This window comes from Nilaparvata lugens, chromosome 9 (genome assembly GCF_014356525.2).
Source record: "Nilaparvata lugens isolate BPH chromosome 9, ASM1435652v1, whole genome shotgun sequence".
NCBI lineage: Eukaryota > Metazoa > Arthropoda > Insecta > Hemiptera > Delphacidae > Nilaparvata > Nilaparvata lugens.
This window is the reverse complement of record NC_052512.1, coordinates 11,517,182-11,545,077: the sequence shown is the minus strand read 5'-3', so window position 1 is coordinate 11,545,077 and position 27,896 is coordinate 11,517,182. Positions and strand designations below refer to the sequence as shown.

At 34.4% G+C, this 27,896-nt stretch overlaps 1 protein-coding gene across 1 annotated transcript in view; it reads left to right on the top strand.

Annotated features, from left to right (window-relative positions):
* Nucleotides 1–27,896, top strand: part of LOC111054087 (ras-specific guanine nucleotide-releasing factor 2-like) — a 432,594-nt gene that overhangs the window by 140,029 nt on the left and 264,669 nt on the right. Inside the window, exon 4 of the mRNA XM_039435485.1 lies at nt 5,283–5,414. Within this exon, the coding sequence (XP_039291419.1) occupies nt 5,283–5,414 (132 nt within the window). The remainder of the gene's footprint in view (nt 1–5,282; nt 5,415–27,896) is intronic.

Here is a 27,896-nt window from a genome sequence, read left to right as displayed (position 1 = left end):
CAAGCTGACGTATAGCCAAATTGTAAAATATGAACACGACCTAAACGATGAAGAAACCTTGAGGGTCTGAAAAGTGAAATTAATTATAATTGATCAAGAATAATAATCATATTCAAAATAGAAACATATTCTCGTGATGTTTCCAAATTCATCAAATAGTTTAATTTCCTTTTAGTTCTTCAACACTAAAACTTTTTTTAGCAGATGCACACAGCTGTTGGTTGGCCTTTGCATGTTTAGCATTTTTTTTCAATAATGAGACATAGTATTAGCAGGACCTCCTATATTCTACCGGACCTGAGCCTAGAAAAAAATGGCTGCCGTATGTGGTGGTCTTATAGGAATTCCTACTAGGAAAAAATCACTAATCAGCTGTTAGAGAGCGTCTCAGTTTGTCGAAATCTCAGTTCATCCAGTTCCCGTTTAAAATATCGTAGCAATCATAGTATATCCTATCATATTAAGCGAGAAATTTCTGTATATCTGTTTATATTTCCATATTTTTATACCTGGTTATTTGGTTATCTGATTATCTGGCTATCTGGTTATCTAGTTATATGGTTATACGGTTATTTATGTTCAACGAATCTCGAAAACGGCTCTAACGATTTTCACGGAATTTGGAATATAGTAGATTTATGATATAAAAATTCGATTGCACTAGGTCTCATCCCTGGGAAAACTCGCTGAAGGACATGGAAAGGATAATTCATCCTTGGAAAAACAGATGATGATTTCGTCGTCTATGTCGATAACAGAAGACTTGAGTACCTGTGTGAGAGAGAGACAGAATTATGTTCAGTTGTTCCTATTCAACTATCTGCAATCTGCGATCAATCAGCTTACCTCACGAGAAATATTAATCTAGAATTTTTAATCGACTTGATCAAAATAATCAGATTTGTTGACATGACATGGTTTATCATTCCAAATTGGAGTATATCATAATTCTCAAAGTTAATCATTATTTTACAGTTTTAAGTGATTAGTGAGTGTTATTTTGTTATTCAATTTGGTTTGTGAACAATCTAAATTAGAACTTTTCTGTTTTCAAATTTTTGGATTAAAAGTTGGACCTGGATTCAAGTGTTTGGAACATAACCTACTTTTTCGACTATTTAAAGTGTATAGATCAAATTTCGGGGAAGAAACAGTTCTGGGCTGTGTCTATTAGTCCTCCCTCAATCATTTTAATGAATTTTGTTCTGTTTATCGATAAATAACGAGCGATGTTCGGTGCCCCGATATTAATAGGGATGAGAAGAACAGGTTAAAGAAAAACAGAGAAATAGGAGGAGGAAGCAGAAGAATTAGAAACGTTGGAACAAGTGGAGAAAATAAGATGAGATACAATGTGGAATGAGGGAAGAAGAATGAAGGAGAATAATAATAATTGTGAATAAAGAGGTGAATATGTGAAGATGAAGAAGAAGGGGAGAGAGGAAAGTAAGTTACATGAGGGTAAAAGAAGATTACATTTTTGTTATGGTGTTGTTACTATAGTACTCACTACTGAAGTAACAGAAATACTTGTAGTTCTGTGAACAGTAGACATCACGCAGTTTTCTCATCCACAAGTATCTGATGTCACCTGTTCTAGTTCATTCAATTGGATCACAATTCACAGTTGAATCATAATTTACTCTCAAAAACTCTTAATTGTTTTCTCCAAGATCGAAAACTCACTCGTGTTGATGAAATCAGTTCACGTTTGAATTTGTATCTCATATAATAATTCATCCAATTCCGTGATAATCTTTCCATTATCTGATAAAAATATTTCTCAACTATTTTAGAATAAATCTTTTCCAAACAAAAATATTATAATTTCTTCATCATTATTTAGTTCATTAATTGATTTATTATTCTATTTTGAATCACCTATCAGATTCTTTTTTCAAATGTGAGAATATTGATACTTATGGGCACGCATCATAAAAAATATTGAAAACCTACTTTATAGAAATAGACACGGCCAGCCATCTGTGTAATGCATGCAATGAATAATTAACTTGTCAGCTGATCGATTATGAATCTATAGTCTGATTAATCTTATCTTCAAAGTAAATGATATATATATATATATATATATATATATATATATAGTGATATCGGAGTATGGAGAAATTCCTTTTCTCTTTATATTATCCTTGAAATGCAAATTTTCAAAAAACCTTGTGTATACATCGACGCGCAGTTGAAAAAGGAATAATCCGGCCAAATCTCATCGAATTCTATCAACGCGTTTGGTTGTAATCGCTTTACATACAGAAAGACAAAAGAAAATCGGAGTTAAAACATGGGCCTCACTACGTTCGGTCAACTAAGTAACGTTGCGAATGGTGACGTTTCTGTAAATCGATTGTAACTTGACCATGATCTTGTATGTGACTGCTACATGGCTTTAAATTGTTTGAATCCCGTTTCCGAGCAGCACATGAATTTCAGAGGCCAGCCACAAAAAGCACGCATTCATCAAAAGGAATTAAAAGACCACTCTCACTCACTTCTCGTTATGAATACATTCATGAGTGAGGCTGTATTGTTACGGGTGAGTCTGTCTTTTTCCAGCTGGGGTCTCCTGACTCTTGAAACAGAGGCGGTTATAATGTTGTTTGCTCTGTGCAATTGGAGATTTGTTTTGCGAGAATAATATTCAAAGTTTTGCAGTGAGCTATTGTAACATTCAAAGCATTTAAAACAACTCCAATCACCTGATGGTTTTCCATTTTAATTGATTACAATGGAATAGGTTCCGTTCAGCATAGGTAATAGGTAACATAGGTAACCGTTCAGCCACAGAATACACGCAAAATGGAAGGTATCAATCTAACCAAGATTTGAGTGCACCAAGACCACGACACATGACTGCATCATCTTTTTAGACATTAAAACTACTGCTGTATTACAATGCTACACTTTCTTTCAAGATGGCGGATAATGGCGTCAAGATAATAGCCGACTTTCCATTCTGTGGTTCATCTGTGATCACTAATCTGTGATCAGGTTTTTTACTGAACGTAAAAAAAACCCGATGGAATTGATCAGTGGCTTTGAACTCAACCATTAAGGTTGATTTCCCGCCTTTTTCTAGGTTATGTCCACAAACAAGTTGTTTTGATTGTTCGTTACTTCAGATTATCTTCATTGATTAAGTTTGCAGAGTGAATATAAGAATATTGATATGGATTTGGATAATAATATCAGCATGGATGATAGTGACAGAGATCCAGATTTTATTCTTAAAACACCACCTCCAGTCAAATGTTGACCTGAATTTGTTCTAGCAAATACAAAAAACAAATAATTAATAAGGATGGTGAATTCATAGTTTGCAAATATAGAAGTTCTGTCTATGAAGGACTTACTGTAGAAGTCCACAACATAGCTGACAAAAATATGACCCTTACAGAAAATGTACAATTTATATAAATAAGAGAAATTCAAATCCACTCTAAGATGAAGCAATCCCTTTGAAGATGCATAAATACAATATTTTAAGACAGAGTTTGTGCCAGAAAACTGCCATGGATTCTATGAAAATCCAACTAGAGTAAATGGTAGGCCTACGTCCAATAATGTAGACAACTCAGCATCAGAATATGGGTCTACCCTATGATTAATAAGGTTAATTTCTATTTCTTTTGTAGATAAAAGTTGAAAATGTTCAAAATCATGTGTAAATCTTTCAAAATCCTGTCAAAAAACATGATGAGTTTGAAAACCGGATATTTCCAGCAACTTTGGATCCCTCCTGTTAATCAATTGAAAGTTCAAAAACTGTTATAGTGATAGAAAACGTACTACGATATGGTAGATTTTGTAATACAAGAATGTAAGGTTACATTTTTTTGAATTTCTTGTGATAAACAGTTTTTCCTGATTCCCCAACAATTTAGTCTGTGGTACTTTTCTGGTTTTCAAACTCAGGCCTTCATAATTCCATATCCAAGATTAGCTTTTGATGTTAGCATTTTTGATACACCAACTCCAACAGCCAAGAGCTGTTTTCACACCGATATCTCGCCTACACGACATGCAGACAGGATTTACTCTGAAGGACAGTATAACAGAAGTCTGTGGTTCATAACTGCACGAGGTCTACTGTTCACAGAACTACTAGTATAGGCCTAGGCTATTATACTTGAAAAGACGACTGATCACTTAATCTACCAATCTGGAATTGGTATATCTTTCTAGTGAAATTATTGTAATATTTTATTTTACTACCAATAAATTAACTGTTCGTATTTTAATATATTATTGTCATAGTCATTCAATTTCAGCTGTTTTACATCCATGAAATCAAGCTGGTAAACAGCTGATTGTAGAACAAATAAAAATATTATTCTCATTACAGCATAATATACTGTAATAAAATCATATGTTTTCTTCACAGTCAAGTATGTTTCCTAGTTCCGAATAAGGAATGGCAAAATTAGTACAAAGAACCGACTTTTAGCGCTCCAGGTGGAAGTTTTGTCAACTACAATCAAGAAATTCCTGATTCGAAACTTGTAAACTAGGTTATGTTTATAGAATGCATGTAGTAATGTCAGCACAAGCATATTATGTTTTCTGTTTCTCTATCATTATCTTCTAGATTATTATGACGAAAAATAGTGTGAGTCACTTGGACATAAAAATTAATGTCTTTTGACGTGCTCGGATGAAATTCTAGTCTTGGCTAACGCCTCGAATAGAAACATCATTCTCGCCTGCAAAAGGCCCCTTTCCGTCCTTGTGACTTAAGATACTAATATTCTGTCATAGTCATTCAAACTCAGCTGCTCTCCATGCATGGAATCAAGCCGATAAACAGCTGATTGTAGAATAAATAAACATATGATTCTCATTACAGCATAGACTGTGCTGTAATAAAATCTCAATTATGTTTTCTCTACAGTCTAGTATGTTCCCTAGTTCCGAAAAGGAACAGCAAAACTGGTAGAAAATCCGCCCTTTAGCTCTCCAGGTGGAAGTTTTGTCAACTACAATCAATATATAATATCAATATCATATTCCTGATTCGGAATTTGTAAACTAGGTTATATGTTTATAGAATGCATGTAGCAGCTTCAGCACATGCTGGCAATGTTTTCTATTTCCCAATTATTCTTATTTAGATTATTATGACAGAATAATAGTGTACGTTACTTGGACGCCTCAGACTGTAGATAAATATCATTCTTACCCTGCAAAAGGGCCCTTCCCATCCTTGTGACTTGAAATACTATTGGATGTCTTTTGTACAATAATCTCTGATTTTTGTCTGTTTGCAGAATCTGCTTTTCTACTATGAATCGGAATCGGCCAGTCGACCTTCCGGGGTTGTGCTACTGGAAGGTAGCTACTGCGAGAGGCTGATAGGTGGCAGTGGGAGTTCCAAGACTAGAGACTCGCTTGACAAGCAGGTAAGCCCACTCGAAATCTGTCATGATTTTTCGTTGCAACTCAAATCGAATGAGTAAAGCTAATTCCAGCTACAAAAAGTTCGAGATTGCAGACCTTATTGCTGATTGTAGAGCTACAGCAGGGAGGCCCTCAGATTGTGTCATCCCTCAGTATTTTTGAAGAAATTTTATAACTAGAAAGATTGCTACATATTTTTAGATGTTATCACTATTTTTCAATAGTTAAAAGTAAAGACAAATGGTATGAAGCGTTAGAATTTGCTGCTGCCGCGAGTGAAGCAATACGATCGATGTATCATCGATCATCCATCACTGATCATCGAATCGATTACGATCATTGAACCAAGCGAGTATCGATATGTTCAATGTGGCAACATTGTACAACGAGGATGCAGTGCGTGGACACAACTCCGAGTGTCCCATCCTATAGCATTGAGTCTATGTAACAGTGTTGCCATTCTTGCAATCGTTCTCCACAAGCTGAATCAACCGGCTTCTCCGCGGACCTATAGAGATTCTAGCCTCCAGTTTTCATTGCAAATACGTAGTATACCTAAGTATTTGAGACTAAAGCTCAACTTACACTTACGCGACTCAGGTCGAGAAGAGACTCAACTCTATAGTCGAGAGCATGTGTTTCCAAATGGTGACGTCGCGGAGACTAGAAACGACTGGTCTGAGTTTCACCATTTGGAAACACATGCTCTCGACTATAGAGTCGAGTCTCTTCTCGAGCTGAGTCGCGTAAGTGTGAGTTGAGCTTTAGTCTCAAATACTTAACAGTATACTACGGATTTGCACTGGAAACTTCAGACTTGAATCTCTTAAGTCTGCGGAAAAGCCGACGGATTTGACACTCAGACCAGTCATTTCTAGTCTCCGCGACGTCACCATTTGAAAACACATGCTCACGACTAGAGTCGAGTCTCTTCTCGACCTGAGTCGCGTTAGTGTGAGTTGAGCCTAACGAAAAACTATTATGAATTTATTTTTAAAGATGTATATTCGTGGGCCTGTGTATTTTTAAAATATGTTTCAGCATGGCCATCTATAGTGTAACTATAGATGGTCATGGTTGAAGGCTATGTAATTTCTTGTGAATTTATCGCTTTAGAAAGCTGCACTGATTAAATCAATTTTAAAAATTTTATAAACGGTGGGGTGATAGTGGATCTGCTTTATTTTATCATAGATAAATCATGATTTTATTGGAAGATGTTATTATATGACAACACGATCCAAGTACCGTAGACAATCAAATTCGAAATAGAAAAAAGGTAGTGTCCTGTGTCACTTGATTTTTTTTGTTAACACAAAAAAGTGTCAACCTTTTTGACGTTTCTGTGGTCACTTTTTCAATGGGTACCGTACACAGAGTAATGGAACCTGATTGATTTCCCATGAGCACGAAAAAGTGTTAACTCAAGTGGCGTTTCTATGGTCACTATTCCAATCAAATTGAAAAAAGGTAGTGTCCCACTTGATTTTTTCAACACAAAGAAATGTTAACTCACGTGACGTTTCTATGGTCAATCGAATTGGAAAAAAGGTAGTGTCCTGTGCCACTTGATGTTTTGTTAACACAAAAAAAGTGTCAACTCATCTAACGTTTCTGTGGTCACTTTTTCAATCAAATTGAGAATAGAAAAAGGTAGTGTCCCACTTTCCAGTCAGAGCCGCCTCTGGAGATAATGCCAGTGAGGCACAAAAAATACTATTACTTTGACAACCTTCCCGTCTCTCAGATTAGATTAGGCTACAGCAGAGTGCAGCAGGCAAGAGTGCTCTTGGCTCTCATTGCAGGCTATATTATCATTTCAGCCAGCCGAGTGTACATTGACTTCGTTAACAGACCCCTAGTAGACCAGACTAGTCTCCACAGCATCCCTGAAGCGATTCACTGGCTTAATCATATCCGTGAAGGTTTGGTTGTCAAGCTTGTCCTCCTGTGAAAACTCCTACCTTGGCTAGATTTTTCTAAACATATTCCCTGGTAGGATGTATATTGTCATGAGTTATTCGATTTTCCACTCTCTAATACAGAAAATCTGTTTTTAGTCGGTAGCGGGAGGTTAAAACCCTTAACTTGGCAGTGCATCCTCTGGAATACAATTTAATTTTGTAAACAACCCCAACTGCAACATGTATACTGCATCGTGATACGTGGGAGTGGCTGCTAGGGTTAGAAACGACATCAAAATTAGACTTTTTGAATTACGCTGTCAACATGGATTACATATTCATATTAATTAACATTATATAATTAACATATTACATATTTAAGAAATTAGCAGTGACCAAAGTTAGGAAAATGCTTTTGATTGTTTTTCTACCATGAATGAACATTATTCCTGTGGAACGTCATTAGTACATGTGTAAGGTATCACATTATGTTGGAATAATACGTAATCAGTGGATTGTGAAAATGTGGGAAGGCTTTTGAAATTGTGTATCCCCTAGTGCACATTGCCTGGTTCACAAGAAACAAAGTCAACAGTCCAGTGTTATGACAACAATGATTCCATTTCTTATATTATGGACTGTTATTCCAAGTTGGGGATGTTTATTTAGACAGAATTATTCACTAATAATTTTTCCATAACCGCCGGGAGATCTGGGCTATAGAATACCCTAAGAACAAAGAGTGTCTAGGGTTCCTCCCGCCACGGAAATTTTTGAATTCAATGCCTAAAAACGTATTTTCACAGGTTTTCGAGAGATATAAAATATGTATACTTACACCTTGGTGCTACAGCCCATTTAGGGCTTTGATCTTCTTTAAAATGCCTCTCCATTCTTCTCTGTCAGAAGTTTTCCTTCTCCATCCCCTGATATCCAACTTCCTCAAGTCTTGTTCCACATCCTACAGCCAGCGCTTGCGTGGACATCCCCCTAGCCACCGACCCCTTGAGTTCTGTCTGAAGATCTCCTTCACTGCTCGCTATAAAATATGCTTGAGATAATTTTATTTATGTTTTTCATGTTATTAAAATAGATTTTCTTAGGGGGGAAATTAATCTTAGTATTTCGGGAGGTTGGATATATCCTCTCATTCTCCTTTTTAAGACCCTTATCAGTCAACTGAGATTAGCCCAAGCTAACCACTGTACAATCATAGGGGATGCACAGCAACGTTCTCAGGTGAGGAGTTAATACCATAATATCGGGGCACCGAGCTTCGCTCGTTATTCATTAAATTTATTGATAAACAGATCTCAATTCTTTAAAATGATTGGAGAAGGACTAACAGCCTATCCGATTCGGATGTTGGCGACCATCAGTGTAATTTCGACCTTGTTAAATCACGATATGTAGTTACATCACGATATTATCGTTATTCGAATTACATTCAATCTTTATTCCCATTAATCAAGTTTTCATGCTTTTTCAAATTCATTGAATAATTTAGCAATACTGTCATTCAATGTAGATTAGTTTGAGAGCCAGTATGTACTGTAACATACTTGAATGGAGTACTTCAATCTAATCTAATCTCTCTTCAATTTCTCTCTCTATCTCTCTCTCTCTCAGATAGTCATAAATTATTTTTGTTAAAACACCGCTGATGCAATTTACATCACAATAATATATTATCGTTATTTCAACTTCATCCAATCTTCATTCTCATTGAATAATTTTTCATACTTTGTCAAATTCATTGAATAATTTAGCAATACTGTCAAATGTTTGGGAGCCAGTATGTATTGTAACATACTTGAATAGAGAACTTTGATCTAATCTAATCTCTCTTAATTTTTTCTCTCTCTCAGAGAATCAATAATTATTCGCTGAAACACTGCCAATTCGTGTAGTTACATCACAATATCATATTTATTATCTTATTTAATTATAATTATTTTACTTTTTGAGTAGTTGAAAAGTTGATATTGTGGTAATTATTCATATTGAATGAAAAAGACTGAGAAATTGTCAAAAAACCACTGATTTATTGATAATTAGAAAGACCAGTTTCGGTTATTACACCATTGTCAATCTCTGATAAACACCAATTTATCAGAGATTGACAATGGTGTAATAACCGAAACCGGTCTTTCTAATTATCAATAAATCAGTGGTTTTTTGACAATTTCTCAGTCTTTTTCATTCAATAATTATTTTAATTTTCTTTGTAAAATTCTTTGAATAGGCTAATTAGCGATACCATCTTTTAATGTAAATTAGTGTAAGAGCAAGTATATATTGTAACATACATGAATAAAGAACTCTGATCCAATCTAATCTCTTACTTTCCACTTCTCTCTATTAATCCATCATTCTCTGTCCCACTCAAACTCTCACGCCCTGTGATTGTTACTCTCTCTTTCACCTCCTCTCTTCCGCACACTGGATTGATATTAGAACGGCTCTTGAGGGAGCAATGATTCTATTTTTTAGAGAACGCCAATTTTACGCCAGTCAATAAGTCTCTCCAATCTACGCTTGTAAACGGGAAAAGAGGCAACATTCAGACCTATATCGTCACTCCCCTCGTACTGGCTCAGTCACGGTCTCTTATTCCCCAAAGAGCCACTTTTTTGCGTTTTCGTCTTCTATGTCGTTCCTCTTTTCTTCTTCGCCTATCGATATTTCTCCACCTTTTGATGGTATTAGCCGAAGCAAGAAACTCTCACATTCCTGTTGTTCTATAATACTTCTAAATCCTCTTCATTTCTAAAAAAAAAACTTGCTACTGGTGACATTTTTCAAAGTTTATCGATTCGAATTCTTTCAAGCTATCAACATGAAATTTAATATTGAACTCTCTCCCACCTGCTATATCTGAGATTGACTCTGACGAAGTTTTGTTGAAGATTAAGTTGAAGTACTGGCTGATCGAAAAAACCTTTTACACTGTAATGGAAGTTTTTAAATTGAGAAACTTCTAGAATAATGTGATTCTTGTCATCTTGAAATCGAATCGAGTTATTTTTTGTCATTTTAATATCTTAATTTTTTTACAATGTGATTTACCAACGTGACTATGTATTTGACTTGTGTCAATGTTGTATTATTGTGCAATGCATGACATCAATAAAATTGAAATTGAAAAAGCTTTCACAGGAAAAATATTTTTCTCCGAACATTAATTTTAGAGATATGAGCGCCTGAAGTTTAATTTTTTGGGACAGGTCATTTCAAATTGAAAGAAATTACGAGGATAATTCTTCATGGTATTGTTGATTGGATAAGAAAAATCTGAAAATATAAATTTTTGAAAAAGTTATTCCATTTACTAAAAATGTCCAAAAATAGTTTTTAGTTGAGTTATTTTTGGTGAAATGAATAACTTTCTCAAAAATTATATTCTCAGAATTTTATTCTATTCAATCAACAATGAAGAACTACCCTCGAAATTTCTTTTAATTTGAAATCACTTGTCCAAAAAAATTAAACTTCAGGCGCTCATATCTCAAAGAGTAATGATCGGAGAAAAATTTTTTCCTGAGAGAACTTTTCTATTTTGATAGCTTGATGATATACTAATCGAAAAACTTTGAAAAATATCACCAGTAGAAAGTTTATTTTCAGCCTTTGCACAGCCTCAACCCTTATCATTCACATCCCTTCGCATCATTGGTTAGGCTCTATTCTACTGATTTTCATTTAATTAGCAATAATCTGTATTTTGCTACTCTAAATCATAACTTCCAAAACTATTTTTATGTGATTCAAATAATCATCACGAAATTCCAAATATATCTCTTCTAAGGTGTTATTGTATCTTAATCCATCAGAACTATATTCTCATTCTTATTCAATGCTTCTTGAAGAGCTTCGATTCAAACTAAATTCTCATAGTGTACTGTCATAGGCCTATATTATGTTGAGAGCTTCAAATCATAGATTTCACATATTCTAAAGCGGTTTTGATAAGCTGCAACTCCTTCAAATCATGATTTTCATTGATATTCATTGTGATTTCACTGTATTCTGTAATACCTGTACCCTTTATGTGATTTGTAGATAGTGCATTCCATCATTTTCTCAATAAATGATAATACTGGTGACCTCCTGAGTTGGAGAGCTCGCTTAAGAACTGTTTTATTGTTATCATAGAAAACTGCAGCTTTCAATTATACATATTTTATGAAAACAGCTGAATATTTTCCATACAAGAATCATTTAATAGTAGGTTTCACCCCTATTTGAATTGAAAAATTACTCTTCAAATATCACTTTGTCGCTTCAACATCTTTCAATATTGAATTTCAATTTCATTTATTTCCATATACAATTTCAACAAATACAATTCACATATATTTTAATTTGTATGAATATATAATATATCAAATGAATATTATTAAAAAAATTAATTGGAAAATTCATAAATAATAATAACTCATGATATTATATTAAACCTTATCCTATATACTTATTAAATGATCGCTAGTCCTATACTAAATATTGTGAGCTTGCATGTTCACTGTTAAATCCAACCATATGTCTCGATCATCAATTACTGTGATGAAAAATAATTTCAATTTTGTTTTAACTCTAACTTTTCTTTTCAAATTTCGCAATTCCAGAGGCAATGAGTTCGGAAGATAAGGAATTCTGTATTCTGGAGTTCTTTTACCATAGTTATTGTTAAATCTGGGGGGTCTATACATTCTATTTCTCAGGCCATAGTTTATTTCTCTAAATTGGTTTTTGACCCTTATATGAATCCAAATTCATTTTTTCAAATGATAAGGTGATCATGTGATACATGATTTAGATACTGAGTTCAAAGAGAGAATAAAAAAAATGTTTCATTCTTTTATAGACTGTTTGTTAATGATCACTTTCAAATACCTTTATTAAGACGGAAATAAATGGCGTAACTCGCACATTGATATATCAACCTTACCCAACCAAATATAATATCATTACATACATTTTGTACTTCAAAAGTTGTGAACAATGTTGTATACTTGTAGTTCTGTGAACAGTAGACCTCGCGCAGTTATAAACCGCAGCCTCCTCTTATACTGTCCATCAGAGTAAATCCTGTCTGTATGTCGTGTCGGAGAGATATCGGTGTGAAAACGGCTAATGGCTGTTGGGGTTGGTGTATCAAAAATGCTAACATCAGAAGCTAATCTCCATCAAGACATACTGGCAAGTTCAAAGTAGAGAAAGTTCGAGAGACAATACTATGTTATTTTAGTTATTAATTGCATGCGTTATTGCACGAAATCAATAGTTTATTTATTTATTCACAATGGAGACAACGAGTTTCCCCAAATATGTCTCCTTAACAATAAAAAATGTACAGATACAAATAAAAAGAGAATAATAATGATAAAAATAATACGAACTCATGCAATAATAGATAATATAAAAAATAAGAATACCACTTAATTCAAAAATGAAAAATCCAAAGATTTCAAATGCTTATGAAAAAAGTAAAAATAAAACAAATTGAGAATTAAAAATTCCAAAACTTATGAAATTAAAGAATATAATGAACTAAAATTTTATCAATGGAATAAATAAAATTTATAACTGAACGACGTCCCAAACCATATGCACATCCACACTGCTACACCAACAATTTATTTGATCAGATCATGCTTACATAAGATTCAATTATCATAAAATGCTTTGCAGAATTTAGCGCGAGAAAACCAGAAGACATCTAGACGCTTAGACAAGCTGTTATAAGTTCTTTGCATCCTATTTGAATGAGCGATGCGAAATCTATGTTCCAAGTCAATCAGCGTTTGTCTGTTTGTTTGTTTGTACCGCAGTTATGGTCCGATTTGGATAAAATTTGGTATACTAGTACTTTGAAACAAGGCGCAGAAACTTATGTATTCAAAATTTTAAAATTCATTCCCGTTTCAAGATGGTGGCCCTTAATTCGGAAATTTTACCCTAAAAATCAAACTAACTTTTCAAAACTTTATCAGATCAGGTTCAAATTGGGCTCATTCTTCTCAGCTCTTCAAAGCGGTATTATTTCATGTATCACATGTTCAAAATTTTCTAACTTTTGGAATTTCGATTTTTTTTCCCAATTCAAGTTTCAGATTTTTTATCTTTTAAACCGTGCTTCCGAGCTCGAAAGTGTAGGAAACTTTAATTTTCCAGAGCTCGAAGACGGTCTTATTTCATACATTACATGTTGAAAATTTTGAATTTTTTGTAATTCAATTATTTACCCCCCCCCCCCCAAGACCCACATTACAAGTTTCAGATTTTTTATCTCTTTAACCGTGCATCCTAGCTCAAAAATATAAAGAACTTCTATTTCTCAGCGTCCACCACCGATCCTATTGCATTTATATAATTATACTCTAAATCCAATTTGTATGTGTGTTTGCGTGTGAATAGGCGGGCGTGTGTCAATAGTGATTTTAGTGAGTGTAGCGAGTTCTACTGTTCTCTGAACTGCTAGTTAATAGTGCATAAAAATTGCATTCAATGAGGCATGCAATTTATACTCTACACAGCTGCTGATTTTTTACCAAGTTATATTGAGATATTGAATATCATGCATCATGGCATGCGATTTATAATCCACTCGACAGCTGATTTATGATGAATAATTCTATAGTATCATTTTTACTCTGATATTGGCGTATGAAGGAGGTTCATGTTTCCTCTTATATTATCCATGAAATGCAAAATTTCCAAAAACCTTGTATATACGTCGACGCGCAATTTAAAAAGGAACATACCTGTGAAATTTCATGAAAATCTATTACCGCGTTTCGCCGTAATTGCGCAACATATATATTCATTTAAACATTTAAGCATTAAGAGAAATGCCAAACCGTCGACTTGAATCTTAGACCTCACTTCGCTTGGTCAATTAACTCCTTAATAGCCTCAGCTGAAGTTATCAATAAATGAATGGAATAATAGATCATACATTTTTTTTCTTATGCACTTTCGATGTTATTTGTTATATCCTGAAAAAGGTCGAAGGAGTGAGTAAAATTTGTTGTCCAACGAACTTGAACAGTCTCGAAGAATACGTGTACAAAATTTGAAGCTGATTAACCAATTCATTCTACAGTTATTGTAGAAAATACAGACGGACAACGACTGTGGCCTTGAGTGAGTCAAAACTCGCTGACACGCTTGTTCAAATATACAGTATATATCTTGTTTAATACCTACTTTACAGTTTCTGCCAAATCACTTTTTATTTCGTCAAATCCAGTCTTGAGTCTTACAAATCAGGATATCAACGCGATAACATTCTTATAAACCCTATACAATATCATCACTTCCACTCAAGATCAGAATCTTCTTTCCAGATACGGAAATACTCGTATTTTAAGCGACTTTGCTAACAAATAATTTCTGATGTTGGATTAATTTTGGAAAGCCTAAAGCAGAGTCAGTCATTATGTAGTCGGTCTCTTTTCATTTTCTTCATCACAATATTCAGCAACGCTCAATTCACGACTATGATAATACTCATTCGTGGAGAGAGAAGGAGAAGAAGAAGAAGAAGAAGAAGAAGAAGAAGAAGAAGAAGGAGAAGAAGAAGAAGAAGGAGGAGGAGGAGGAGGGAAAGGAGGAGGAGGAGGGGAAGAAGGGAAAGCGAGGAAGAAGAAGAAGAAGGAGAAGGAAAAGAAGGAGGAGAAGCGAGGAAGAAAAAGAAGAGGGAAAAGCGAGGAAGAAGAAGAAGGAGGAGAGAACGAAGAAGAAGAAGAAGAAGAAGGAGATAAATAAGATGTTGAAGAAAAAAGATTTTATGGATTTTATGGAAAAGAAGTTATGGAACAGTAATGGGTGATAATTGAAATGTTCCAGTGATAAAATATCGAGCAAGCACGTAGATTAGCACGAGTATATGGATAGAAATAGGATAAGAGAGAAAATAGGAAAATGAAGAGGTACATAAGGGTAAGAAAAAGTGGAGAAGCAGAGAAAATCATTCCTATAGAAGCATATTCTTCCTCCATAATAATTCAGAACAGAACTGGACGTCACAGCATATTATTACAAAGTGGAGAGAAACTTTCTTCCTTCTTATTCATATCATTCTCTTTAGTACTCCGCTTCTTTTCCTTCTTCCACTTGTTATTTTGCTCTCTCTTCTTCCCCTGCATCTACATTTTCATCTATCAGAGGCTTGTCTGTTCATTCATCTGTACATTTTTCAACCAGTACTCAACAAGTGATGAACCGCTAAGGGTTCATCTTAGGATTCTCATTTTCTATCGAATTTCCTTCACTACCGTTCATATTTATCTATGTATTTCTATTTCTTTCCACTCGAATACTGAAACTAAAACAACTGTCTAGCTCTTGCATTTGCCCGTATCAGAGGCTTGACCGTTCATTCATGTGAACATTTCAACAAGAGATGATTCAGTTAGTGGTGGTCGGCGTTCATCTCAGGATTCTCATCTTATATCGAATAGCCTCCACAACCGTTCACATTAAATAACATATAATTCCTCCTCCATATTTCTCCAATACTGAAACTACAGTGAGGTCCAGCACATTATAATGGCACTGTACGATTGACAATAGGCTACAACAAAACAGATAGCAATATCTCTCTTGCTTTGCAATGTTGTCTATTTGCCAGAATATTTTATTTTTACTTTTGACAGTGACTGTACAAAAGTGAACAAACAATTCTCAGCCGGAATCTTTTTTCTTCATTCCATCAAAATACTGGAGTACACGAGTCATATAATTGATTTAAAATGTATTTTTGAAACAATTGAATAATTTTTAAACATTACCGTATGAGAAACACAAATTATAAAATACCTGAAATGACGTTTTAAAAGTATTGATAACTAACCATTCCTAGTCTTCATCCATGCTTCAGTTAGCCTACATGTATAGGTTAGACCTACTCGTACCAGTATAAATAATATTGAAAAGTTATTCCAGAATTAATCCATTGAAATTACTTCTTTTTGAATTGGATTTCAATTTTTCTACTATTTTTAAAAGATATTGGAATGATACCTATCAAATAACTCCATTTCTGCTGTTATGAAATTCAGATTGTTGTATCACAGCTTTTTAAATTAGCCGCCATTTCAGGTTTGTATGAAAATAAAAATCTGATCTCAGTCATGAAAGCAAATTTTCGAATCAAATTATGAAAAAATATATTTTCTTGATCAATTTGACATTAAATTGATTATTTTATCAAGGAAATGATAATTATTAGATTGAATTTAATGGGATGAATTGAGTAACAGCTGTGTACACTCTGTGGCAAAATGGAGAGACTTGGCAACGTTTTTCTCCTATCTTTCTCTCACTGTCATTATAACGTGGACCTCACTATAGGACAGTCCAGCCCTATATTGTGATTTAAGTTCCAGCATCTTATAAAAATTGGTTTGCTATCCTTGTCTATCATGGGACATAGCTGATTCTTCCATCATTTTTCATCACACTGCACCGTTGTCAAGCTTAGTGATACAAAATGTCATGGGAATCAGTCATACAGAGAAATAGTAATTTGATATCTTTTATCTAGTGGAACGGTCGTTTCACCACCCGTCCCCCACCTGATTATCTAAGCAAATCAGAAAATCTGGTGTGGCGCACTCACGCAACTTTCCTTGCCGTTATGAAAAATTATCACCTGACGCTAGTGTTCACGCGCATCTCAAGTCAGGTGGTGACAGGACAATAACGCTGGAGACACACAAAGTCTGCTATCTCTTCATAGTGTATGATTTAATAGAATCTACAGTTTGCAATTTAAATAATAACATTTCCTCGAATTGCGAGCTTATTTTCAATTTTAAGTGAAAATATTACTGAACATTAATTGTAGAGATTATCATGTTCAATATTTTCACTTGGAATTTTTTGTTTAAATTGTATCTGAAGCCTGATAAATCGGAATCTAGAATCAAATTTTGCATGGATGGAGCAGAGCTCCTGGAATTTTTACAGATATTGGACTTGTGGCAGTTGATAGAGCTTATCAATGACTATTCTAAGTATGAATTCGATCAAAATCGTTGAAGCCGTTTTTGAGAAAATCGCGAAAAACCCTGTTTTTGACACACACACACACACACACACACACACACACACACACACACACACACACACCACACACACACACACAAGCAATACTTTCCTTACCTATGGTAATACGGCATATTGTGTAACGAACTTCCCATTGATTTTCGCATATTGCCATCTCAATTTACGCGGAAGGTAGTGAAAATTTCAAAATATTGTAATGACATTATTTTTCAAGATTCTTGAGCGCTTCCATTTTAGACCGAAGACATTTGGGGGGGGGGTGGCGTGGTCGTGCTTGTTTGCTCAAACACTGAAAGCTTCTCTTTCCAATTCGTGGGTGAGATTGAGCGACCTCGCCCTCGCCCAAAATTTCTTCCAAATTTTTTATTCGTCCATGGTTTCTAGTATATCTTTGCATTCTTGTATGAGTGAAGGAGCCAATGGAACGATGTTTGAGAATGTTACTATGATCTAGAAATTGAAAGTAAACAATACCCTTGAACCTATGATGCGCATTTCCAAAGTCTCATGGAGAATGTAAACTCAGCATAATGGAGGGATAGGGGATGCGGGTTTTTCATTGATGTATATCATTGTTTTTCTACCAAACTGTTTTAATACTTACTCTCATTATGTATTGCAATGGGAGGTGGGTTTCTTATTTATATCAGAACATTTTCTTACTGAAAGCTTAACTTATAACATTTTGTTGGATTTTTTTCTGGTACACAAATTTTAGTTTCCACACCAGAGTTCACAATAGGGTTGTGGTGGAGGACGGGTGAAAAGATAGAGATAGATAAATTATGATTTCAAATTTGGATTCAGCGTCCTCAAATTAATAAAATGCCTCGCGAGTACTTGAAAATAAGCAATTTTTTTATCGATTATATGTAACACCATTTAAACCTTTTCTTCTTCCTTGATTCTTATGATACTCTCAGAATTTGATGTTGATATTATGATTTACTATCATGATATATTAAGATGTTCTATATTGTTGATAAGAATACTATCTACAAAATTTCAATTCATTTACAATCACTGTGTCTCGAGATATGACATGTAAACAAAGTCATTTAGCGATTAACAGTAATATTTTTGTCATTATGTTGTTAAATATAGCATTATCCAGTTGAATCAGCGAAAAAATACGATATAATTATTACTCATCTACCGGATATATGTCAACCGTATACAATTCAGAGTCAATGAACCATATCAAGAACTAAGCTTGTGAGCACAAAAATAGGAAAACGGACGACATAAGACAGATGCGTGTGGACGCAATTTTACATCCGTCTTTTGCTTGAACCAAACGATCCGTCTTTTGCTTGAGCAAAAGACTGATGGTAAACTTGAACGTCTGGACAGGGCTCAAAGCTTTCATCATCATTCGATGTGGGGTTTTCATGAGAAAAGAATTACCATGACGATAGTCACCCTCCGCAAAAAAGTAGAGGTTGAAAGTTCACACCAATTGGTTATTGGGGGAGTTACGTCTTTGGAGTTCACGTGGTGGAAAGACGTTCAAGGAATTCGTCCTTGGAAATTATGAGTGAGGGGAGGAAGCTTGAAATCAAATCTTGGGGGATCGTTGTCAGCAGTGTTTTCAACGAAAAGTGACGAATCATTTTCTGGGTTCCCAATTCAAAGGGGGGTAGCAGCTGAACTAATTCCAGAAGGTTGGATTGACCAGAATATTATAGTGGTAAGTGACTATGGTGAGGTCCACGTTATAATAGTAGTAGAGAGAGATAGGATAACAGTGATGCCGACTATCTGCCTGGCCCCGATTCATGGTCTTGGGGGGGGGTCTTTTTTCTCTGTATAAGTAGTGTCAAAAATGGCCCACGTTTGTGGGTCATAGATGAGCCAAGAAGATAGCCTCTCATAGAGTCACTTATAATCTATGAAATAAACATTCCTTTTAGAGATTCTGATCAACGTTTTTATTCAATTTTATCATCAGGGTGTGGATGTTTTGAATAAGTTTGATAATTTATTGCACTTTCAAGCCTTCATGAAATTAATTGAATGTTCTTTCCAAGGGTGTTTTTATGAATTTCTGAATTTACTAGGTATAGATATTTCATCAAAATGACCTGATTTGCTTGAGCGATCAGATTCAGCATAGAGGTCGTCTTTTTGCCGTGGTTGTTGGTGATGCCTTCAGTGGCGGTGTTGGTCCAGTCTTGCAGCGTCGTCCTGGTCCCCGTGTAGGCTCCGTCCGATTCAGCACGTAGCGGTCCTCTTCATCGTTGTTTGATGCGCTCGTTGTCCGTTGTCCGTCTCGCCTCTCAGCCCAAGCACACTGCAAAGTTTTTTGGGCAGCTTCAGTGCGATTTATGACAGGGCAACAGTTATTCAACAAATTAACAAGCACTCCTAATCCGGTCTATGATATCATGAAATTTTTAAATAATAAACTGTGAGCTACATAGAGTGAATTCAATAATTATCTTTGCTATTGACAAACAATTGATTGAATGGATTATTAATTCAACAATGTGTGATCTATCAGCAAAAAATTATGCAGCTCATCTTATATAGTTCACTTGTCTTCGTAGGTAGTTTAAATATTGCAAAAGTTTCTGATTAAAACTGAATGAATTCAAAATTATAATGATTCAGAATTAGATCTGTATGGAAAAATTTATAATCGCTCTCGAACTGACTTGATAAAAAGAATTATATTAAACAATTTTTTAAAAGTTCATGAATGGTTTAGATCTAATAAATTCGATGTAAAATTGAATAAACTTGAGAATACTTTGAAATGACTTTGAGATAACTGTGAGGCGACTCACCGGATATTGTCTACATTGGCACACAGAAAACACTTATGACATGAATAGTCTGGAGATTCAGAAATTTGGCTGCTGACTGTCTCGAGCTGACGTCTCCACAGCTATTTATAGTGTGTCGCCATTTTGACTAGCTTTTGGCGTTCATAAACATTTTAAGTTTTGAATCTCCATCACAATAATTCAGTTCAGTATTACAAATTTTAAGTGAGATTGAAATATTCCCACAGAAACTAACAGAGAGCATATTTTTATTTTATTTAAACAAAAGGATGTGCAGGCTGCTTGAGTCAAGCTCCACTCAACATGTCTCGAACACAAAAAACTACAAATACACTTTTTTGGAGCTTAGGAATTTGAAATTTACAGGTAATGTACACCAAAATTCCTTCTTTCATGTGTGGTAATTTGTTTTGTAAGAATTTCTGTATTTTTAGAAATATCAGTGTTTGAAAATTGTGATTTTTCACGTTCAAAGTTCAAAGTTTCTCAGATCAATTTTAGATATTAAAGATGTTAAAAAGCGAGATTTATGAGCTTGATCTTATTACAAAATAGTGATCTGCAACTTCTGTTAATATAGAAATAGAAGTTTTACAATGATTAATTACTTTTCCGGAATGGTATACAAGTGTTGGAGGTTAGGCTTCCTCTACCTTGAACTACTTTACTTTGAATATTTTCTAAACTAAATTAGTAAAATATAATTAAGCTCTCAAATAATAATCCAGATAGTTTGTTTTTATAGAGTGATAATTAATTTCTTTCGGAATTGCGTTATTGATAAAGATTTTCCAAGATTTCCACTAATGTGTTTGGTGAGGCTAGTTTTTCTTTTTTAATTTCCATTTTCCTCTCCATAATCATGATTTTCCAAGGAAATATTGAGCTAGTCGTGACAGTAGCTATACTATTATTTTGTCTATATTTTCACTTTCTATATATGGTTATATAGTTATATGGTAATATGGTAATATGGTTATATGGTTATATGGTTCTCTGGTTATTTGGATATCTGATTATCTGGTTATCTAGTTATGTATGTCCAACGGATCTCGAAAACGGCTCTAATGATTCTCACGAAATTTGGAACATAGTAGGTTTATTATATAAAAATTCGATTGAACTAGGTCTTATCCCTTGGGAAAAATCGCTGAAGGACATGAAAAGAATAATAATTATCCATCCTTGGAAAAACAGATGATAATCTCGTCGTCTGTCGATAACAAAAGATGTAAATACCTGTGTGGAAGAGAGACAGAATTATTTTCAACTGTTCAACTATTTGCAATCAATAAGCTTATTCACGAGAAATATTAATCCAGGATTTTTTATCGATTTCATCAAAATAATCTGATTTGTTTACATTACATTGTATATCATAATAATTTTCAAAGTTAATCATTATTTTACAGTTTTGAGTGATTAGTGAGTTATATTTTTTATTCAGTTTGTATTGTAAACAATCTAAATTATAACTTTTCTGTTTTCGAATGTTTGGACTGAAAATTGGACCTGAATTCAAGTGTATGGAACATAACCCACTATTTGAAATATTTTTATAGTGTATGAATCAAAATTCGGGGAAGAAACAGTTTTGGGCTGTGCCTGTTAGTCCTTCCCCAATCATTTTTAAGAATTATTGTGTTCTGTTCATCAATAGATGAATAACGAGCGAAGCTCGGTTTCCCGATATCAAACTATATGACTCCACTCCATCTGTGGATGGATCCACCCCTCTACAAAAAGGATTACTCTGAATAGATGGAGTGCACAACTTTTGAATCGAATAATTGATCAAATTTATGTCAGCCGTTACAAAGCTGATTCAGTGAAATCACTGGAAAAATACAATTTATTCTGTGAAGTTTTATTGGTGTATTTAGGAGAGGAAACATTGAGTGAGAGAAGGTTTGAAATTTTCCTGGGAGCTTTTCATTTGAGTGGAAAATTCGAGAGCGAAAACATGAGTTTCCCAGACAATTCTGTCGATAGGTTTTTTTCAAACCACACAGTGTGAATGTTTTTGTATTGTTGGTGACTGGTGAGATGGATTTTTGAGTGCTGGCTGTTTTTTAATATCCGAAAAAAGGCTTGTAATAGACATGTTCAGGAATAAACCAAGCTATTGGGGTTGGAAATTTCATGATAATAATTATTATCAATCGTAATTTAATTCCATATAAATCGAAATTATTGTTATTTCAATGAAATATTACACTATACTCCTCAATGAATTCACAAAGGATACTTCCATTTGTTTCTTTTTTCGAGAGAGAATAAATTATTAACTGTATGCAATCTATAACCCAAACACAGAGTATATAGTTATAAGAAGTTACAATTTGAATATTCAGCTAATTTGATTGAATTGAGGCTGAAATATATTTTCAGTAATGATATTCTCCATTAATTAGTTTATTACATGTTCTGTAAAGAATGTCGATGAAGTTCATTTATTTATTCCAATCAATTGATATCCAACTAAAAACCTGTCTCAGTCACTGTATAGTGTCCACAATTCTCAACAACAAATTGTTTCTTCTTATCCCAAGTAATATATCGTAATTTCAAGAAATTATTTTCGCAAAATAACATTTTTTCAGCTTCAAGTCGTGCAATTTTCAAAAAAAGATTGAAAGATTGGTTGTTTGAAATAAGTGAGGAGGAGGCTGTGGCTCTGGTCTTGGCGGGCGGTGGACTCACCTGACTGCATGATTAACATGAGTAACAGCATCTAGCTACTATTTTGGACTTTCTGAAGTAAGCATGTTTTCCAAAAAGGAGATAAATGAACGAAAATGAGTAAGTTTCTCTTGCTAAATTTTTCTTCTCGTGAGATCAGCTGGATGATCCCACACATGCACTCGTTCACTCTCTTCCATTACTGTATCGACAGTCGACAAAATTTCCAGCTTTTTTCCAAGGACGTGTCCATCCTTCAGTGAGTTATCCAAGGGTTGAGACCCAGTGCAATCGAATTTTCATATAATAAACCTACTTTGTTCCAAATTTCGAGAGAATCGTTGGAGCCGTTTTCGATATCTGGTCACATACAGATATATGGACATTTAAACATCTAAACATCTAAACTTCTAAACATCCAAACATCTAAACATCTAAACATCCTAACATCTGAACATATACAATATACAGAAATTGCTCGTTTAATAGTATAGGATTAATACAGGACTGCAGTTTCGTGTTACAGACTACAGCTGATGATGTATTGGTGACTGATGACACGAAACTGCAGTCCTATCTTCATCATATACTATTAACCGAGCAATTTCTGTTCAGATATTTATATGTTTCTATTTCACCGGATCTCGAAAACGGCTCTAACGATTCTCACGAAATTCAGAACATAGTAGGTTTATTTATTTGATTGCACTAGGTCTCATCCCTGGGGAAACTCGCTGGAGGACATTAAAAGGATAATTATTATTCATATTTGGAGAAACAGCGGGTGATAATTATTTTGTCGTCTGTTGATGATGAAAGTGAGTGAGCGAGTTCATGTGTTTGGGACTGTGTCAAAATTATGACTCAGCTGTTGAACTTTTGTAATCATTCAATCAGGTACTTAGTGCCGGTTGCAGAGAAGCCGGGTTTAATTTTTAATCTTAATTGATTCCAGTAGAACCATCTTTTTGAAATGGTCTTCTCTGATTTGGTTCACGTAAAATTTATCAGGATTTTACCGGCTTTTGTGCAACCGGGCCTTTGTGAGGGAAATTTTTGATTCCTCTGGGAATTAATCTCAATTCACTGTGATTAGATAGAACATTTCTGTATGAACTATGAATATTATTATAATTTCTTCTTTCGTAATGAATGTTTCATGCTTTTGTACTTGAGAGCAAAACTCGGTTCAAAAATATGATTTTGTCGATATTGTCTAATAAATATAGATGTGACAGAATAAAACTGTGTTTTCCCAAGAATAAGAATGTGTGAGCACTCCCATGAGATTTAATTCTCCGTATTCATGAATTGATCCTATTGGATTCAAAGCAACATGCAGTTCGAAACGATGAAGCTTCAAAAAGTCGGGAAATTTTAAAAGTTGAGTGTTTTCCTTATAACCGACAAAATCATTGAGTCGGACAAAAGGAGGATCAACTCCCAACGTATTAATTTGATCTCAGTGGAGAAATACCGCAATCTCGACTGTGGGCTGATAGAATGAATTGGGTGCTCTCAATAGACTGAATATCAGCAATATTTCAGATTGTGTGAGATTCAATCGGTTGCATGAGAAAGTCAATATTCTACACAATCTGGCAACTCCAATATTTGCTCCGCTGAAGGGTAAAATCTGAACTTATTCCATCCAGAGTATAGTTTTGAATAGTTATCTACATTGATAAGTTGAAGACAAGTTCAAATATATCGGAATCGCTGTCGATTTCGAATGAATATCAAAATACTGAGAAAGATGCACTTTTTTAGCTTGTTGCATTACTAATATTCTAAGTTTATTGATCCAATCGGGGATGGAATTTACATACAGATGGGGACTGACGTGCTGATCCATAGTTTTCCGGCGCTAATATTAAAGGGAGGTAATTGTGCATTCTTGACATTTTTATGTTTCTCTGTTAAATATTTGCAGTTTACTCTTCTATTTGTTATGAGCACGTGGGAGGAGGGATTTCCAAAAACGTTGGAAGTGACCGATGCGGAATTTCCTCCAATTGAACGAGCGTTAGAGAGTTCTCACTTTTGACTCACTCAAGTTCAAAGTCGTTGTCCGTCTGTATATTCTACAATAACTTTAGGAAGAATTGATCAATCAGCTTCAATTTTCGAACACGTCTTCTTCGAACCCTTTCACAGATCGAGTTCGTTGGACAACAAAAGTACCTCACTCCTTCGACCCTTTTCAGGATGTAAGAATAACATTGAAAGTGGATAAGATAGAAATTTGTTGTGATTTATCATTTATCAGGCAGCTGGGATTAATTGCATGCCATTCCTGTGATTTTTCCATTCAGTTAAAAAGATGGCATTAAGTGCTATCACACAGACTGCTCTTTCTGCGCCGACACATTATTTGAGCTGAATAATACACAACATATTTTATTTACAAGTTCTATATTAACTCGCTTTCGGTAGCGTCTGACTGCCTGTCCATTGACTGTCTGGAACATACGCGTAATATTAATAAAAGCTGAGTAATATTTATATTAATAATTCGAGCTGAGGAGAGTTTTCTGAAATTAGGAGAATTCAACCTTCACAAAAGAAATTGAGGAAATCTCATAGAGATTGAATTCATCCAAATTACATGCATAGACCAAAAAATCTCCAGTTCGGAATATTTTAAAACTTGTGTTATATGAAAGAAATTAACATACGTGAGCTTCTGAAAGAAGTTCAAAGAATTTAATTATTTGAAAACCTCGTACCTCTCCATTAATGTTCACAAACTAAGGGAGGAAAGCTGATATTCTCTAAAATTTGTAGCAACATGACTATTTTACATTGTGCTTCGAATTTGAGTGGAACTTTTGATATGAGAGTTTTCAATTAATGAGAGCACTGACACAATATTGCTGTAAGGAATGAGTATGGAATTTTCACGGTTTCAGATGTTTCACTTGATTGTAATAAAGTTATATTACTGAGAGTATTCAGTTGAAATAAATGATAATCATGTTTGAGAGGGAAGAGTTGTCAGAGGAGAAACCCTCAGTGATCATACTATATCAAATTATGAATTTACATTCCATTGTGATTAAAATAATAGAAATCTGGTGTGGCGCACACACACAATTTTCCTTGACGTTATGAAGACTGGACAATAGCAATGCAGACACACGAAGTCTGCTATCTCTTCATAGTGAATGATTAAATAGAATCAACAGTAGTTGCCAACAGTTTGTAATTGAATAATCTTATTTCCTCTAATTTCGAGCTTATTTTCTATTTTTGGTGAAAACGCTACTGAACATCAATTGTAGAGATTATTATGCTCAATCTTTTCCACTTAAAATTCTTTGTTTCAATTGTATCTGAAGCCTGATAATTGAGAATCTGAAATCAAACTTTGCATAGATGGTGCAGTGCTCCTGAAATTTTTACAGATATGAGACTTGTGGCAGTTGATAGAGCTTATGAATGACTTTTTTTGGGTATGAATTTGATCAAAATCGTTGGAGCCGTTTTCGAGAAAATCGCGAAATACCCTGTTTTTGACAACATTTTCGCTATCTTAAATTGCATTTGATCGAAATTGTTCGTGTCGGATCCTTATAGTGTAAGGACCTTAAGTTCCAAATTTCAAGTCATTCCGTTAATTGGGAGATGAGATATCGTGTACACACACACACACACAGACCAATACCCAAAAACCACTTTTTTGGACTCAGGCGACCTTGAAACGTATAGAAATTTAGAAATTGGGTACTCAATTTTTTTCGGAAAGCAATACTTTCCTTACCTATGGTAATAGGGCAAGGAAAGTAAAAACGAGACTCTCCAATCATTCTCGAGGAACAATAGAACTTCACACTCTATCATTATCGTAGAAGTTTGTTTTGAAATTCATAGAATTGACGGAATTCATCCCATGTTAACATTTCAAGTGAACTCTCAATAATATTATTATTTTATAATCGATAAGAATTATTGAAAACTAGCTTGAATTCTAAAGCTGTTTTCAATAATTTCTAATAGTTGATTAATTCAGTTGAATATTGATATAATGTATTAAACAATAATTGAGCTTGTGAGAAGTAGAATTGTTTCAAGACGGATTGAAAGCTTTTAATTTGAAGCAATCTCCATTAAGATTGTATTGTTTGAATGGAATAAAATTATTCGAGCTCGGGAGAGTTTTCTAAAATCAGGATAATTATTTACCCTCCCATGTGAATATTATTTGAAATTCGATTTTCTTTGTTATAAGGGTATTCATTTATGATTATCGAATATACATATTTAATTTGAGCTTAATTGGTGCACTGCACTGGATCATGGTGAGCCCGTTTAGTGCAGAAAGTGTGTTCCTCCCCGTATGACCCCGCTAAAGGTGCGTACAGATTTACGCGCCGCGAACATGAGCAATTCACTTTTAATCAGCTGATGCCAAGCTTTTTATATCTGTATCTTACCGTTTATGTGTGTGTGTGTGTGTGTGTGTGTGTGTGTGTGTGTGTGTGTGTGTGTGTGTGTGTGTGTGTGGTGTGTGTGTGTGTATGTTTTTGAACATGATAACACCATTCCTAATTAACCGATTGACTTGAAATTTTAAACTTAAGGTCCTTATACCATGAGGATCTGGCAATTGAATAATATATTCAATAAAACTCAGTTCAAGACGGCGGAAAAAATGGCGGATGATTACTAAAAACCATGTTTTTCACGGTTTTCTCGGAAACGGCTTTAACGATTCCCTTCAAATTCATACCCTGGACAGCAATTAATAAACCCTATCAACTGACGAAATTATCATGTATTTTTGGATAAATAATTATTATTATCCTATTCATGTCCTTCAGCAAGTTTCTCCAGGAATGAGACCTAGTGCAATCGAATTTTTATATCATAAACTTACTATTTTCCAAATTTCGTGAACATCGTTACAGCCGTTTTCGAGATCCGTTGGACATAAATAACCATATAAATATATTATACAGAAATCGCTCGTTCAATATAATAGGATTAATATCGAGGCACCGAGCTTCGCTCGTTATTTTTATTCATTGATAAA